This window comes from Antrostomus carolinensis, unplaced genomic scaffold (assembly GCF_000700745.2).
Source record: "Antrostomus carolinensis isolate BGI_N321 unplaced genomic scaffold, ASM70074v2 scaffold4588, whole genome shotgun sequence".
In the NCBI taxonomy this organism is placed as follows: domain Eukaryota; kingdom Metazoa; phylum Chordata; class Aves; order Caprimulgiformes; family Caprimulgidae; genus Antrostomus; species Antrostomus carolinensis.
The window spans coordinates 51,369-69,977 of record NW_010334034.1 but is presented as its reverse complement, the minus strand read 5'-3'; the positions used below and the strand labels follow the sequence as shown (position 1 = coordinate 69,977).

Here is an 18,609-nt window from a genome sequence, read left to right as displayed (position 1 = left end):
TTAAGTATGAATTGATTCTTTTCTTTCTTGCTGTGTGCATTTTTGCTTGCACATGTGTAGATGGGGTTTTCATATCTGCAGCCCATGACGCATGTTTTTGCATATACATATTCATTGGGTTCTGAGGATAGATTTATTCTGATGTGAGTGACAGTCACCAATTCCTCTTACACTGCTTACAAGGGGGGAGGAGGTCTGATCAGCAAGATGGTTGTTTGAATGAGACACAATATTTTGCATTATTTACATGGATGGCCCACTGTTGTGAGCATGTTTGAGATCCTGCTTTGTGCCCAGTCTGCAGAGCACCTGGCATGTTGCAGCACTGCTTTAAAGGACCTGGCATGAGAGAAACCCAAAGGTTTAATGCTTGAGATCTCTTCCTCAGTCTTTGGGATACTTGCTGAGGTTTCAGCTACGTGAAAGACACCAGCTGTTACCACAAAGGAATGGAGGAACTATTAATAATAAAATAAGTGATAGAGGCCAGGAGAGCAGTTAGGGATCCTTGGCTAAAAGAAAAGTTAATTAAGGTCTTGTTAACAGCTAATTTAAATTATGCCTCCTGACTGATAATGATTGCAAAATGTATCAGTGACTTTCAGTTATTCATAGGTAAATTCCTATCTCCCTAAAGATGACACTATTCCAAGATGAAGGATGAGAAATGGGAACAGCCCTTTGTGCTATGGAAGCATAGCCAAGTCCAAAGCAAAAAGTACAACAAAAACCAGCCCAGTTTTCCTGCAGCTTTATATAGGGCCTATACTTTATGCTGACGTAAACCTTCTGCTGTGTTCATCTTTCCTGCTCTGCTTTCTGAGACCCAACTTTGCATGCATCAGTTGGCTGTGTTTGACACTCAAGATCTGCATTCACCTCCCGTGTTATCCATCATAGCTGGATATCAATGTGAAAAAATAAAGTCAGCTCATACTCCTATTTAAAGTCTTTTGGCTTTTTTGTAATTGAGTGTTTCATAGAAGAAGCAAAGGAAACAATATATTTCGGAATATCCCCAAATCCAGCTTTCCCTCCCAAAAGTCCACAAATTGATCCAGACCACCTCTTTGAGAACAGGTTACACACTGCAGAGGAATGCATAACTTGCCCATGAACTGCTGCATATTTTGTCTTTCATATTTACATTTTTCCAAAGGAAAAAAAAGTAGATTTTTCCGGATAAAGATATTTTCTGCTTTTGATGGATGAAATTGGTCTGCATATCCTTGGAGACTGCCAACAAGTTTACACTAGGAACTGGAATGAAGCCATCAGTTCGTTTCACATGACTTCCATCAGATGGCAAAAAAACCATCACATAGTTCCATAGTGCTGGTCTTTTAATCACTGAGAACAAAATGACCTAAGGTGTAGCATCCCACTGCTGTTTCTTTGGGAACCACCTTGATGTGTAGGGACACTTTGACTGTCTCTAACCACCATTACTATCAATGGCAATTAGATATATACATTTTTGTGCTTGGGAAAAAAAGTAAAAATACAAGGCTATTCTGTGAGACCTGCATCTGGCACACTCAGAGCTATTCAAGTGCAAGAACTTCTGGCATCTTATTTGGTGACTAAAGTTTGGTTACAATCCAGTTGCAGGGATTGGAACAAACTGAATTTCGTAAAAGTGGTTCGGGTTTGAACACAATATCAGAACCCCAAAAACCTGATTTTCGACTTAGGTTAACATGTGGACTCACATGTTAATATTTTGGTTTGATCCATCTCTAACTAGCTGGATGAAACAGTATGTAAGAACTGCTTTCTGAGCCTCATGGTATACTTCACTGAACAAAAAGAGACTCGGGTCCCACTTCCCATTAGTACCTTCCTTGCTTCCTTTCTTGTGGCAAACGTTTTTGGTACAAGTTACGTGGATCTTTTAATTGGGACTGGCCTACAGTATGTACAAACAGTGCCGAAACCCAGAGATCAGTGACCACTGACCTTTCCTCGATTCCTGCCATCGTCTTGGTTTGGCATTAAAACACCTCATTCAAAGGAAATATTTGTTTCTTGGACCACCATATGTTTTAAGAAAGGTTTATACCCCAGGGGTTCTGTATTAGATTCCAGCAGGTTACTTCATTAAATGAGCATATCAAATTTGATTGGAAGTTCTCATCAGCTTTCTGTTCCATTTAATTTTATTTTTTATACAGATGAAGAAATTACTGTTACACCCATACCCACTGACAAGCCAACTACATTACTTCACATCTACTTTATAACCACATATAATTACATAACCTCTCCGTTTATTTTCTTCCAGAACTCATGGCTCCTCATAGAATCTGTTCCGTCTGATCTAAGAGGCAGATTTTGGCCTAAAAATCAGTTTTCAAGACATTTACATGGTTTGGGTTTTTTCCTATATTGAATATTCCACATTTATTAACCACAATTTGATTCACGTAGTGCAGCAAGAGCTTCACTGATACAGTCTGGAGAGCCTGTGTTAGTGAAAGGAAAAGACAAGCCCAGCATCAAAATATTCTGCATAAATCTCATGATCGTGGGAGACCTTCCATCTTTTCAGCCCCACGCTATAAAATTTCTCTTAGCACACTGTGTTCCCTCCACTTTGTTCCTCTTTAGTTAAAGACACCACAACCACTTTCCCATCTAAAATTTCCAATCAACATTCCTCCTCAAACCCTCCTGTTCTTCATTGATTTCAGAAATATAGCAGACAGAACTGCAAAGTATTCTCACTTCACTGCATGAGGGCTACTTTGGATAAGAATGGGGCTGGCAGATTAGATTAATGTCAAAGCACATATCTGGGTAACTAAAAATAATTAGAAGGAAAATTAGCACCTGTTAGTTTTTGCAGGACCATAGTTTTATGTTAGTATAAACTCACTGAAATCAATTAAGGTAGATAACTGTAAGGCTGGATTGTAACTGTGGTGAAATGGCCACTAGCATTGTTTTTAATGCTCATCCCAAGTCGCATTCTTAAACATACATTCACAGACCACAGGGGCCATTTGTTACAATTTGTCACAACAACATTAAACAATCTGGCATAAACATATACTTTCATTTATGCCAAGAAATGCCATGCACCCCTTAGACCCCAGAGAAGGCACCAGGAAGAGCAGATGTTCACCCCTTCTCATCATCAGTCCCTGGTCTGGAAGCATTTTCATGTATGATTTTATCAACTTTAAAAGTCATGATTCAATCCTGCAGCCCTTCCTCTCATCAGTTTTATTTATTTAAGTGACTAGAGCTGCAAAAGTCTGATAAAGAAAAGCTGAAATATCAGGCTCCTTAATTCTTATTTGCTCAGATAATGCAATTGCATATTGCAGAGTGCATGAAGAGAGACTTACAACAAACCAAGGAATCTTACTGTCTATAAAATAAAACGATTCCACGTGGCTATGTTGCTGCTGCTGGCAAACTGAAATAGCTGAGGCAGCTGAGAACAAGTGTTCCTTGTGCTCTTTTAACCGGTGACAAAAATAGTGGTTGGGTTGAACTACAACTGTTCATAGATTCATGGGGGTGGTTAGCCATCTGTGGGGTCTCCAGCCCAATCTCCTGCTCAGAGCAGACACAGTAGAAGCAGGCTGCCCGGAGCCTTGCCCAGCTGGTTTTGAGCTTCTCCAAGGATGAAGATGTCATGCACTCTCTGCGCAACCTGTTCCAGGACTTGCCCACCTTCACTGTAAAAATATTTCCCTTGCACAAAGCCAGAATGTTCCAACTAGTGCCTTTTGCCTCTCCTCCAATACTCCATCTCATCCCACTGCAGACTATCTTGTATGATGTACAAAACCAACAGTATCACTGAGCTCTACTGAAGGATGCAACGGCGTGGGACCACTTACCATATCAGCATCGTGAAACATGAGATCCCCTTCTCCCCTCCCACAGCCCTACAGAAATGAGAAAGAAAGTGCTTTGAGATTGTCTGTCAGAGGAAAGCCACTAAAACTGGTACCTGCAGTTAAGAGGAACACCAGAGCATGGTTCTGGTGAGGGATCAGGCACAGTGGGGCTGTGGGGTAACACCACTCCTGCCCGAGGCAGTACCTGTCCTGTGCACACATGGGACACTGCTGCTGCTCAGAGCAGTCAACCGAGACATACACTGCAGTGGCTGAGGGGAAAGCAAACCGCAGAGCAGACATGATCCACGCTCACCCTGGATGGTTGTTCTTCATCTCAGCCCATGCTGGACGTGTCAAGGTCACACACACTATAAAATCACGCACCTAATCAGGCTCTGCAGGGATTAAGCTGAGCCACAGCTGAGGAACCATCTATGCCAGAAGAATACTGCCATACAAAAGCAACACCAACACATAATTGAAATAATTTATTTACCACTAGAGCACCACAAAAACAGACATACAATGTGTTAAAATACAGAGTAATCGATCACCAAAGTACAACACAGCTGTCCTTTAAGTTCCTTTTTATTTTCTCCTTTAAACCATGCCAACCATACAATTGTATTGATGCTAAACATAAAAAAATGCTGTCCTATCCCACCCAGCTAAGTGCTAAGATTCCCCCTCAGCCCCAGTCAACCCCTTGGGTCTGATCTTTCAAGGTGCTGAACATTTCCCACCAGTTCTCAGGGACTTTGCTCAGACAGGGGCAACCAACTTGTCATGATAAAGTCTCTGGCACAAAGTCATTGAGCTGTTGCAGACCCATCTAAACATCATCCAAGGGGGATTTACATTAGACCTGAGTGGTGCTTAGGACTCACATTACCCCACTCTGTAGAGGGGAACTTCACCCATGAGTTCTGCACATTGTAGGATCAGGTCTAACATCCTTGGTAATTAAAGGGAAATATATGCCTAATACACAAACAAAAAAACTGTAGGAGCATTATAATAGAGTATTTCAAATACTATCAGTGCATTTTCAGGAAAAAAAAAAGTATTCAATATTGGGGTAATTACTACAGAAATTATATTTAAATTTAGAGAAAAAACTCCAAACCCAAACTGAAATTTTCAGCTGCGTCCAGCGCATAGTGAGTACAGTTGGACAACTATGCTATCTCCTATTCCACTTTTTCAAAGCTTCAAAATAGATTTTGAACTGCATTCCCGTAGTAGAGAATTGCAAAAATGTTAAGTTTTTCAAAATGTGTTCATCCTTGTCTCCTTTCCTGTCCAACAAAAATACAGTTCTCATACTGAACCTGATAAAACTGATTTTGCTGCCGTATACAACAAAATCCAGAGTATTTACTACCCTGAGGAGTTTCACTGAGTTCAGTGCATCTTCTCACTGGAGTAAGTCTGGCTCAATAAAGTGTTAGCAGGACAGATTTTTCACTTGTTCATCTCAACTCACTAAATAAACTGGAAGTCTAACATACCTCCTCCTCTGCGCTGAGTCAACGGGTGGGATTAGATCATCTGTGGGGCTATGTTTCCATCTAGGCAATAAGCACAGGTTCTACTGAAGTCCCGAGGAGCTGCGTGTGCAAGCCGGTGTGGCACTTCAGCTTTGCATCACTGTTCTGCTGAAGCCAAAGAAATTGTACTTCGTAAAACTGGAGCTGACAACATCAAGCTCAGGAGCATCCTCCCGACACTCCTCGGTCAACGACAGAAAACATCCTTCTCATCCAAGTAGTATGTTTCTAATGTAGTTTTCCAGCTTTGCCGTGCAAAACCATTCATCATGTCAAAAGAACTGAATGCGCCTTCTTCATGATTATTTTGCTAATTTAGGTTGCAGCTTTTTTACAATGAAGAGTATGAATGCTGTGCATTTTTTTTTTAACTCTACCATATTTAAACATGCTTAACAACAACAACACCCTAGAAACTTCATGTTCTTTTTTCCTCTACTTTTTTTTTTTAAAAAAGCTTTAATGTGAACTCAATTGAAAAAAAAAATCAGCAACTCACAAAAAATCAAAGGTCTGATCCTGCTAATCCTTACACACGCACCAATAGCCTAAAGGGGCCTGCTGCAGAAGTTAAAGGCAAACCTCTGTTACCTGCAGCAGGGGCAGGATCAGTCCCACGGACTAACTGTGGGGGCAAGTCCCCACTGTGTGCGAGGCTGACGCGGCCTCTGACTGCAAACCAATCCCGCTCATGCCACATTCGGGGCATCGCCGCGGCAGACGCTTCCTACCAGCCTTCTGCACAGTGGTGAATGTCATTCTCTGCAAGGGTTTGCCTCGCCTTAGCCAGGCTGGGACATCTCCTCTTGCAACACCTCACTCCCTGCCCATCTGTTTGAATGTCTATAGCCGAAAGGAAATAAAAAGGTCTAGGAATCCGAACCGCATCGCGATTCAAGTGTTACAAACAGGGATGACCAAGGAGGGAGGGGAGGGAGAGAGGGGGAGATAATTTTAATCCATCCTTTTTATAAAACAGAAAAACAAATGGAGTCAGGTAGCTTATGTCATAATGATGAACAATATACAAAGCACATGTATAGCAATTATTATAAAACATGTATTTGTAGTGCAAGTCAAAATATAGGGACTCTACTCATACTGGCCAGCTAGAGGGAAACACGTGATTCTGAGTGATCAAAAAGAGCCCCAAATTCAAATTCAAACTCATGAGAGCTGACAGTATTACAGAGTACAAAAATATGGTGAAAATTTACACATTACACATAAAGTACTTAATTTTTTAATAGTTTACAAATAGAGATCTACAGATATGTTTCCAATTAAGCTGGCTTTTACTACCCACCTATTGTAATACTCTAGGTATGGTTACATATACCAAAAGAACAAAAAAATCCCATAGCATAGCTATACAGCAACATATTAAGGTCTGAAGATTAGACCAGTACATGTTAAATATTTCACTGGTTTACTAAACTGACATTTTAAATCATTTACAGTAAAAAAAAAAAAAAAAAAAATCTTACAGACTTGTCTTTGAGACAGAATCAAAATGTCCTTTATTAGTAAATTATTCAGTATTTAAAACAAGGGTTTGAGACCTTACAAGAAGCCTCCCCTAGGCAGCTGGCATGAAAAAGAACATATTTTAAAGGCAGAGTTTCTGAATAGTGTAATAATTCATTTCTATTTTAATTGAACTAAACTAACCATTACTTTTCTGATTCTTTTGAGCTTGTGTTCCTTTAGGCTTTATATGTATTTCTGGCAGTTATTTGGTCTCCACTTTGTCCACATTGGCCGTTTTTCTTTTTTCCAATGGCGATACGGAAATGTTCATTTGATAGTTTTTACACACAAATAAATAATGCGCTGTTAATTCTACAACTAAGAGGAATGGGTAGGATGCCTATTGCGTAACAATACAGAGAGATCAAGTAAGGCACGGGACAGCTACAGCAACTCCACTTCATGGGATTTTCCTGTTTTTTTCCTTTCACGTAGTAACACTAACAAATTTCTTCCAGTGTTTATTTTTTAAAAGGTTTTTTTTTTTTCTTTAACTTTGCTTCTTGTCTATCTCACACTATGTTTAGGTGAAATGTAGGATAAAGGCCTTCAATGTTTTGCTTCAGATGCCAGTTTAAAAAAAAACAAAAACAAAAACTTTCGAACAGTCCAGACTAGTACCGCTTTTTTTTTCTTCTTTTTTTTTTTTCTTTTAACACTGATGAACCTGGGTTTTCTTGTCTTTCTTTCCTTCTCACTCTCTCTTTTTTTCCTTGGTTATTTTTTTTTTTTTAATACACACGCGTCGTGTTGTTTCAGGGGTATCCTTTAGCTGCACTTGCAAGACTTTACGATCATGTTGGACAGCTGCTCGATTTTGGGTGTCTTGCCAATGTAGTAGAGGATGGTGAGGGGTTCCAAATCCTGGGACACACAGCACGGAGAGGCAGAAGCTTCTGGATTTATGGTGTTATACAAGCTGAGAACCTAGAAGGAGAAAGGAAAAAAGAGATTAAGTCAGCTACCTCTGTCTTCCTGCCACTGCAGAGCAAATTCCCTTCTGCATCGCTTCCTCCCACAGAGCCCGAGAGAAAGCACACTGAAAGTAGTATGAAATTCCTGGATTTTAATATCTTTTATTCTTCTTCAGTTCAATCTGGTGTCACAATCTGTTTCCTAAGGTTTTATGCATACAGTCTTAACTCTCTAAACAGGTACATGCCTGGAGCCTGCCTTTGAATCAACATGCACACTGTATTGATAAGGAAAGAAGAAACTGAAAGGTTTTTATCTGTGTCTTCAGATTGCCATTTGCTGTTACAGGATTTTGCCTTTACAAGTGCACCAAAGGGAGAAGAGAACCCTTCAGCACATAAACACTCCCCTGCTTTTCCCCTCTGGCTATGTTTTACTAAGTCCTTTAATGCCACCCTGCAAGCACCAGGACTCAAGCTACAGCTACTCCTGTTGAGAATCAGCTGCAGTGAAGTTAGCAGTGCTGGTGCTTTGTGTCATGTTGGATTCATATGTATGGGTCTCTGCAAGGGAAGTATGAAGGGTTACCCGCTGATGATGCATAGGTATTTCTGAGGATGCCATTAATGCGTTAGCCAAACACCGAGTGACCTTTTCCTAGAACTTCAACACAACATTTGCAGCTTAGAGAGACAGAAGATCTGTTCAGGACAGCAACACTAACTACTTTATTAAGCAACTTCTGACTCCTCAGGCAACTATCCAAACCACATATTTGTGACCATGACAGTTATTCTTCCTCTTTCCTTTAAAAACAAGTGCCGCTTCAAACTGTGTACACTATTACTCCACACCAGCACGGAAACATACTTACCTTATTTATACCTCTGCCTGCTGACATTGCTAATCGTACAAAGCCACAGCCAGTGACAGCTATGAAGAATATCTACACCTGGGTCTGTAAGTTCAAGAAGGACACTCTATCATGGCTTTACAGACCAAAGGCAGAGCAAGCTGCCCCTTGGACACGAAGAGTTCTCCCTGCTGGCTGATGTTGATCTGGTATTTTAAGAGAGGCTTGAAAAAGGGGAATCATTCTTAGTATGGACCTGCAGGTGAAATTCTTACTTTATGACAACCGCAATGCAAATGTCTGCCTCTTGCATTTACTGTCTAGACATCCTTATTGACAGTTGAGAGAAATAAGCACTTCACAGCAGAGTACTACTCATCCTAAGGCAGTTGGCTAAAATACCTCATCTCATCTCCAAAATAAAAATTCCCATCTCAGATGACTAATGATTCTTCAGCATCCTAGACACAAGGCTCCCCCTTCGCATATAAATTTTCAAAGTACAAGAATGAATACATCTTTTGAAATAAAAGTACATCTATCAGTAAATTTTCATTAAATTCAGCATGGTAGCATATCAGTAACAATGAAAAATGAAAAATGGCTGATCATAAAAGCAGGTGATAATCCGGTGGTACGAGTCAGTCCTTTTGTTACTCTGACAGTGCCTCCCTCAGTGCCTTTGCTGACCAAACTCATTGTGCCATCTTCCACTCATGCTCTATAATGAAAGGTGCCTCCCCAGGCAGTCTCTCAGAGCTACACCATGCTCATACTCACAAAGAGCATTCAATCTATCCATCCGTATGTCATACTGATGAATACATTAAAATAAAAAAAAATCTCTGGGCCACTACATTCCTACTGCTTCAACGCTAGCTTGAGGCCATGTGCGAGTCCCTCTATAGGGCCCCATTTCATCATCCTTAGTTATCGAGATAACAAATACAAGCTTTGGGTACTGGTGCTGGTGTCAGTCCTAGAAACATATTTCAAGCTGCAGTTATAAAATACAAGCTGAAAATTAGAAAAAGCATTACTTACTCTGCTGTGCTGAGTATCTGAGCTCCATAAATATGGACAGGCTCCTGCACAGAAATTAGCATGATATCCTTTAGGTTCATGAATCCATTTCCAGCCAAGATCCCTCTTGAAGTCAATATAAAGTGGACGCAGACAGCAATTATCCTGCACATTCCTGGGAAATAAAATACAGACAAACATGTCGGTCATAAGAAAGACAATACAAGGAACAAACATAATCCAGTTGTTTGCTCCCTGAATTATGCTTTACAAGCAGGTAAGACCAAGTCCCAAAAATACACAACCAAATCACATCAAGAGTAGATTGTAATGTAACTGAAATCAGATGCTTAGACATGGCAGGACTTGCTTGTACAGACAAAGCTAATGGTTTCTCTAGAGTATTTTTCCCTAGTAAGTGTTTTCCTCCAGGTCCTACTAAGTGGCCTCTCTGAGTAGGTGCGCACAGTAGAGGTGATAATTTAGCTGTAATTATGGGGCTGATGGGTCTGGGAATCATCCCAGATGGAACTCAGCCTCTGCTTTCTAAGGCCACAACCTTCTTCACCTGCCACTGTCTGCAGGACTGGAGACTGCTGGGCAGATACCTACTGCACACAGACCCTGTGGGTCTGCGAATGAGGGTCCACACTCTGTATAAATGCCAACCGTAAAGAAACATGATAAGCAACTGCATTACACCTCACAGGCTGGTACTGCTATGTAAATATACTGAAGATGGATGCATAGTTACCTAAAACAATAGGCAGCATCTAGAGCACGCTTCTTCCGCCGACTGGGCTGTTGCGACTCAAGTCTGTAGGAGGGTAATAACATTAGCAGAAGATGTGGGGTCTTCCCACTGTATTTTTTCCTATTGGACTTTAAAGCTTTCACATCACCACTGGAATATGTGTAGTCATCAATACCTTCAAAAAATACATTTTGGTGATAAACATTATGTTGCTTTTTCTTTACAAATTAAATAAACCATCTCTTTAAAAAAAATTCTCTCAGAAACTGGGGAATGTTGATGTCAGCTTAGCATGTATACTGGGGAAGTGGGGGCAAATTCCAACCCAAGTTCCCTAAGATATTCACAGTTCTCATGTTATCTATTGTATCAGCCCTCCCACATTCATGGCCATTTAATGGCATTTCAGTACATTCACCAGAACTGTTGAAATGAGTAACAGAAAAGATTACTTCAGCCACTGCATCTGCATTGCTTAGTTTCAAATGTCCCAAGCAGTGATGCTTTTGCTACTTCACTTATGACAGTATTCCCATCCTTTAACAGTTATGTACCTTTTAAAACCTTGTAACACCATTAAAGCTGCTCTAGATACTTCATCTGCATTTCCCACTGTGTACTTCCATCCCATTAGTTTTCTCTGTCACATTTACCTCTTTGTAAATTATCTGTCTCCCATTGCCACTTTATTTAATCTGCTATTTTTTCCAGAAAGTCAGTTATTCTAGTCCCTTCTTTTGTATAGGCATGGCAAGGACATTGATCAAAATATTTATTCTTGAAGTGGCAATCCATGATACCACATTTTGTATTTTCTCTTGAAACTCTTGTATTTTCTCTTGAAGACTTACTAGCTTCTTATCATGGCAATAGCACAGGCAAAAGATTTAAGGTATTAGCCTTTCCTAGGAGTCTAAAGAGCTCACATTATGCTTGTTGCTAAGACCCTTTTGAAAATTAACCTCCTGAACAAGATAATACTACCTAAAGAGAAAAAGATACACTTTTCATTTTGTAACATTTGCAATTACAGCGGCCAAATACCATACCAACAATTTTTTACACACAATGGCTTTAATCATACGTACACTACATGTATTTACTTAGAGAAAAAATTCCAACGCTGTGAAACAATGGTTAGAAAAATTTAATACTTAACAAGGAATATAGCCAAATCCTTGGAAAACAAATGAACCAAATCATTATATAGTTTAATAAATGTGAACTGTATAAACAGAATTTGGATTTGTTCTAATATAGCCATAGTTTTATGTGTATTGGTGGATGATAACTATAGCACAGTCAATTAAATAACAATTCCCTTTTTGAAACTGAAACTTGAATGGCGTAAAAACACAAAGGATTTTATGCGACCTTGATATATTTACTCTCTATCACCTTGTCTGCTGTCCATAAGAAGCACAAATATCCATAACCCTAACTATACATTGTTATTTTTTTAATGTCCACTTAATCCAAACTTTAAGTTTTTACTAAGCTGTCAGCATAAAAAATATTCTGTGTAACTAATATACAAATATGCTACATTAAATTCTATGCGCTAACGTAGATATATAGAGAAAATCAATGTTAACTAATGTAGTTCTGTTGACTTCATCTGAGACTCAGATTTCCACTGCTGGAAATAGTAGCACGTAGACCAGCACACCATTTCAGTTTCTTCAACTCACAATGCACTAGCAGTAAACCACTGCAGCATATTTACACAAGCCTGGCACCCATTGTTCAACTCTTCCCAAAGCAACTGATGCCATTGCTCAGAGTAATTTAAAATATTACTGATATGACCAGAAAAAAAAAAGAAAAAGAAAAAGAAAAAAATAACAAAGAGTAGCTGGAGAAATTTAGTGTGCCTGAAGAGCTGGAAGTATGTGTGCAGGTGCTTACAAAGACTGGGACCCTGTATAGTCAGTGAGGACAAAGGAAGGTGCTTCTTTAAGCAAAGCAGCCAACTGTTGCCTTACATATACTTTGGAAATTTGCCACAACAAGTATTGGTTAACACTCATAAAATGCACCATGCTCACACACATATCTACCACAAGCAGCTTACATGGGAGCCAAATACCATCCTAATTTGACTTTCCAGCAGTAGCCTTCTCTACTAAGCCTGAACCATTACAGTGCTAGGATGGACAGCAGTCCAAGGGTTTATTCTGAAAACATTCAGCAAGTTTTCTCATGACTATCAAACAATGGATGGTTTGTTGCCGTCCTCAATTAGCAAGTACCACAACATTTTTAAAAGTTGTTTTTCTTTCATTACCTGCAAATCTTGCTTCAAGCTCCTCACTTTTATTTGGGATGATATAATTATTGGAAGGCACGAAGGTGCAGCACGGACAATGTAAGCTTATCTTAAATCCAAGGTTCCTGTCTGTAAAACATAAAAGTAAGTGGAGTTGGTTTTTACATATGGAATGACCCTGAAATACTGCTGAGTTAATGGAGAAGCACTTGGGGCAGGAGTGAAGGCAAAGAGCACTTGTTGTCACCTCTATGGTGGAGCCACTCATGTACAGCCTCAGTGACATCAAAAGACAACCATTCTCCTTCAGCTCTTGTTTTAACTACTTTGCTGTCAATGTAGCGCTGTCCTGGTGATGATACTTCTTTAGATTTTAGAACCTGCAAGAAACAATAAATATGATTGCCTACAGGTTAACATTTACCTGTTTTTTATTAAAATGGACCACCAACATTATAAAATAGCAGAAGAAACTATTATAGATCAAACTTCTATGCAACAGATAAACTTTCAGGCACATTTTCAGAAAGTATTTTCTTAGGGTTTGGGGGGAGAAGAAGGTGATATAAAAACACCCTAATGAAATCAGCTTATGTTGCCAAGTAAAACCTAACATCACATGTTCCTTCCTAAGAGAAGTCACACAGAAAGACTGCCCTGAAAACTTGTCCTGCAACACAAGGGGTCAAGAGAATAGAGTAACTGGAACATCAAAAGAGGCTATTTTACCTTCTTCAGTAATATTTACACTGGTTAGAGCCTAATATCAGATGCTAAAGTGAAATCTGTACAATGTGGTCGGTACACACTGAAGATACTATATTGCTTACCCATAACTGATCTGCATGGCATTGCCTTATTAATGCTTCCAGCCTTCCCTCTGACTTCAGGTACTGGTCACACATTAAACAGAAAAAAGTTATTGTCCATACAGGTAACCTGGGGGGAACGCAGAGACAGCCTGGTGTGGATCATGACCACACATGGATTTGTGCAACAGGCGATGCTGCTTCCATCCAAACTTTGACGCAGGCTGTATTTGTATCTGTGTCAAAAGTTTCAGCAAAGCTTGCTACTGAGCATGCAATAAAAAAATACCTGTAGGAAAAAAAAAACCCAGCCCCTTCCTTTCAAGACACAGCACTGCATGCCTAGAATTTCAAGTGCCCACAGTCTTCCTCCTATCTAAACAATTCAGCGAGTGTTTTCCCACATATAAGCATAGCCTGCTATTATTTACCCAAACTCTAGGACAAAAACAACTGGAGTTCTGGCTGCTAAGAGGTTTCTGGTTTCCCAGTTATTACTATGTTGATAGTTTTGCGATGCAGGAAGCTGGAATGCCATGCAACATTAAGTCAATTCCAATCAAGATACCACACGATAACATCATTTTGTAACTTTTGGCATGCCAGCTGTGTGACTTCGTATATTGTTTTGGGTTCTTCCTCTCTTTAACCATCCAAGTCCATCTCCAAAGGAATAACTGACAATGTCTCATTGTTTCCTCCTATTTCCTCAGCCCAGACCAACCTGACATCTAGCAAACGCTGCTGGAATAAAACAATAGTGAAACTGCATAATACATGTAAAGAAAACTATTTCAAAAGAGGTGTGAAATTATGTCATCATGATAAAATTAGGCTTTTCATAATTAAACAGAAAAGCACGCTGGAAAAGGCCAGATTCTGTCTAACATGTAGAGTCTCTCTCTTTATTTAAGGGAGTGCTGGACCTCTCAAAGGTGGTGCAGCTCCCACAATAACATTTGTCTTATGAGAAGACAGCAGCATGACAAGTTCTTTGCCTTCTTTCTGATCAACACATTTAGCAAAAAGACACGAGAAGATGTTGGTCCAAGTCCAGAAAATTACAAAGTGCCCCTAGTAGGCGATGCTGAGCTCTCCAATAGACACTGAGGGCACTCAAACGTTGAACACTGGGACTCCTTTTCATGAGGCAACCTTCAAACAAAGTGTTTGAACAACTGTTTACAGAGAGTCTGGCAGCAGCAAGGGGACTACCATTGCTCAGAAGTGCCAGAGGGATGAGAGAATCAGTAATCAATGCTGGGAAAGTCCCAGAGAAGTACAAATATAACTTTGCCTTCCCCTTGGTCTTTATCAGGTCAACTCAAGTGTTTCTGAGGATGTAGTGCAGCTGTCATTGTGCAAAGATGTGTTGGGGGGTGGGGGTGTGAGGCAAATGGGACACAAGAACTTGGCTCATTTCTCTTCCTTTCTGCACAGTCATATCTTTCCAAAGACTCCAGAAACTGCATACCTCAGTTTTGGCAGTGATGTAAGGATCTAAAAGTAAGTAATGTGCCAAAAGCAATCTCCTGATGTTAACTATAATTGGTCTTAGATTTGTTCTGAAGACTCAGCTGCGCCTTAGTATCCAAAATAAAATGTCTCTATCCCATTCTCATTGCTATCAAAAGACAAAGTCGAGGGCTGGCAGTGTGTACCTGGCATGAAAGGCATTTGTAAAAGTACAAGAAATCTTGACTGCATGTATCCAATGGTACAAAGAAACATCCATCCTCACCGATGAACTGAATGACAAGAAAAGTGTTTGCAGGGTTTGAAACTGTAGGACAGGATGGACAGTACAGATTAGAAGAGGTAGATACTATCCCAACTACAGTATCTGTGGTATCTGAAAGTAAGGCTTCTCTCCATTTATGCTGAATGTTCAGGAAGAAAATTACAAAGAATAAGCTAAAAAGTCACGAATTAAACATGGCATAATTTCCATGATTGACATCATGGGTTAAACAGGCACTAGTGGTTCTTAGGCATAAGGCTTTTAAGTGTGGTGAGTGTCATTCTGAGTGAAATTAGCATGTCTGCTTCAATCTCCTTCTCCTAGGCTAAGTATCTTTAGAGTGTTAGGGTGATGTATGATCTCAACAACCCGATTGCTTGTAAGCAAGAACCATCTTCTAGCCTGGCTATTTCCATTTTTCCCTTCTTTTGCTGTTACATTGTTGCAAGTGTGGAAAGCTAATGATAATAAAATCCGAGGCTGGATCCTCAGAGTCTACCTGACAAAGGGCTTTTCACTTCTTTTCCTACGCTACATTCTGTGTTTCCATCCACACTGAAGCAATTGCACTCTACATGGCAGTTAACAGAGTGGCCTCTTTGTAGGAATCTATTAGAAATTTTTACAGCTACAGTATGTTCTTCAAATGAGTTTCCAGAAATTATTATGAGATAAGCATTTTAGGCTTTCTCTGCCATTTCCCCCCTTTGGTTTGCTTTTTTGTACTTTGCACTACATTTCTGGTCTTACCTTCCCCATCAGCAACACACCTTTTTCTTCCAGTACACCCTCAAGCTTATATTCCCATTGAAAAACTTCTCTTTCAGTATTTCCTATACTTTCTTCCTACTAAATCAACTAGTTTAGTTGCAAAAAAGAAGAAAAGCCTTTTCTGTGCCTTGCAGCTTTTGTGTTTGAAAGCTTGTCTGCTTCTTCCAACTATACTGACTGGTCTAAGAAGAGCTATTACCTTTACCTATAAACATTGCCCTGCCTTGCCTATAAACACTGCCTTACCTTTATGCTTAGCCCATCGCAACCACATCAAACACTGTTATCAGAAACATTGCTGCACAACTTGTATCTGCAGGAGCTAAATGCAGGTCTAAAAAGTAGAAGGCCTTTGTGCAAAAGAATTTTCAGTGCACTAAAAATATTAACAGAAGACAAGGCAGGGAGGGGCCGGGGGGAAACACAGGAGCGAAAAAAGACTGAGTTAAACTTCCCCTTTAATCCTTTCTCATTTCCTTCTGGCACCTTGTCCAGACACTCCCTCTTGAAGAGGTAGAAAGAGTTTGGTGGGGTTATGATGTGGATGGCTAGGGCTTTTGGGGTGGGGGAGTACTGTGCATCACCACCTGTATGTAGAAATGACAGATTCAATCATCTGCATGACTAGGAAACAGAGTTTTCACATACACAACCTCACCTCTCTCACTTACAAGCAAAACACTTCAACACCTGCATTCACAAGTAGCTGATGATGCACAACAACTGCATGCGTGCAGGTGCGAGCATGCACACCTTCACACATGCGTGAGTGAAAGCTCAAAATCAACAAACTCAAAATGCGGGTTGTGCAAAATCTCTGCAGCTTCTGAACATGAGAATGTCCTTCCAGGTATATCTGTTTACTTGGTCTCGCTTTCAACAGAGTGATAATGGAACACTGCCTTTTCTATTAAAGGACTATGCAGGGAACATATGCGTAGTGGGGATGAGCTGAATAGGTCGAAGTGTTACCAAAAGGTTATCCAGCAGACTTCTAGCCCAGTATGCACAGTAATTCAGTAGCAATGCCCTAAAATCTAATAACAATTTGGTTTTGTCTCCCCTGTTTTTGTACAGGATTCCTCCCTTTCACAGGAAATCAAATAGTTAGCCAAAACGCTTGTTAATCTACTCTTAACAAAGTACCTTGTACACTTAAGCCTTGCCTTCTAGTTATCTTTTTCTACAGGCACTGCTAGCCTTGCCCTCATCATTTTTTTTTTCTATTCTGACTCTTCTTAAAAAACACCTGGTGAAATAAATTATCTTACAAATACCCATGAAGCATCTCTAGGTATCATATACGTGCAGCTGCTGCCAGCAGATCAAGGAAAAACAAACATGTGAATATACAAATAATGTAGTTAATTGCAGGGCAGGGCTCATGAAGCTGCCAGACAGATGCAAACAAAGCATTGCTCTTGCTTGTACAGCTACACGTTTAGAAAGCCCACTCAGGGATCTCGGTGATGACAGCACTCACATGCCACCCTCATCAGCCCTGCCATATTTCTGATAATTTATAAGTCCTTTGAAATCTTCTCTTCATTGATTCTGTACAGGTGTTCTGCTCAGTCTTCTTTGCCTGTGCTCTTCCTTGTCTGTTAGAGGAGGCCAGACCATGATGCTAGCTTGGAAGTATATTCCAAATCAGTGGTGAAAAGCTTTCGTTTTGTCACAAACTGGTTTCAGAAGAACGATAAGAAAGTTTCCAGAAAATACTGCTCTATAAAATACTTCTGCTATCTGCTATGCTTATTTTTCAGATCAACTGGAGAGCGTTAACTGGTATATTTTTTTTTTAAAAAATAAGTATCAAGTAGCTGAAATCTTCATTAAAATACTAGAGGCTGAAACTGTTTATTTATATGCACACATGTTAAAATGTAACTATCACACAGTTCTGAGTATAAAAATAAGGACAAGGATTGTCTTAGTCTGTATTTTATAAACTGTAAAGTACACTATATAATTCACGATAACAAACAAAGAATAAAGTCTGCAAAATTAGCAGAAACATGGCTTCTTTAAGAAATGGGGCATATCAGAGGCCGATATAAGCAGAGCAGCAGCATTTGGCATCAATGTAATCCTACTGGTTCAAAAATGAAACCAAAAAACCTCCAAAACCCAAGACTCTGTTAATAGAAACTTAATTATTTTGCTCAAACTTTCCTTTGCCTACTCTCCTTCTCATATATATAGGCAGCTAAAGCAGGGGATAAATGAATGAACACATTAGTGTATGTATTCTAGACAATAAGCACTGAGAGCAGATGCCAGAACAGCCCGTCTTCTTGACTCATTACACACATAAAAGGAAAAAAAAAATGACAGAAACACACACTGGTTCTTTCAAACAACTAAAGCTCCAGAACAGCAACTTGCTCAGTTTATTTCAGATTTGATGGTCTGGCCAGTTACTACTTTTAGTTTCCTATAGTTACTACAAACAGATGCAGAAGAATAGGAAAATTACAATTAAGTATAATTTACAGTGGAATAGTTTTGGCTAATAAATTCATCACCTCCCCAGA

General features: G+C 39.8%; 1 protein-coding gene across 1 annotated transcript in view; it reads right to left on the bottom strand.

Moving 5' to 3' along the window:
• Positions 1–6,327: 6,327 nt before the first annotated feature.
• Positions 6,328–18,609, bottom strand: part of TGFB2 (transforming growth factor beta 2) — a 63,569-nt gene continuing 51,287 nt past the window's right edge. The window contains exons 3-7 of the mRNA XM_010174085.1: positions 12,999–13,131; positions 12,770–12,880; positions 10,483–10,657; positions 9,750–9,903; positions 6,328–7,864 (exon numbers count right to left, since the gene is read on the bottom strand). Coding sequence (XP_010172387.1) covers positions 7,706–7,864; positions 9,750–9,903; positions 10,483–10,657; positions 12,770–12,880; positions 12,999–13,131 — 732 coding nt within the window. The 3' untranslated portion in view covers positions 6,328–7,705. The remainder of the gene's footprint in view (positions 7,865–9,749; positions 9,904–10,482; positions 10,658–12,769; positions 12,881–12,998; positions 13,132–18,609) is intronic.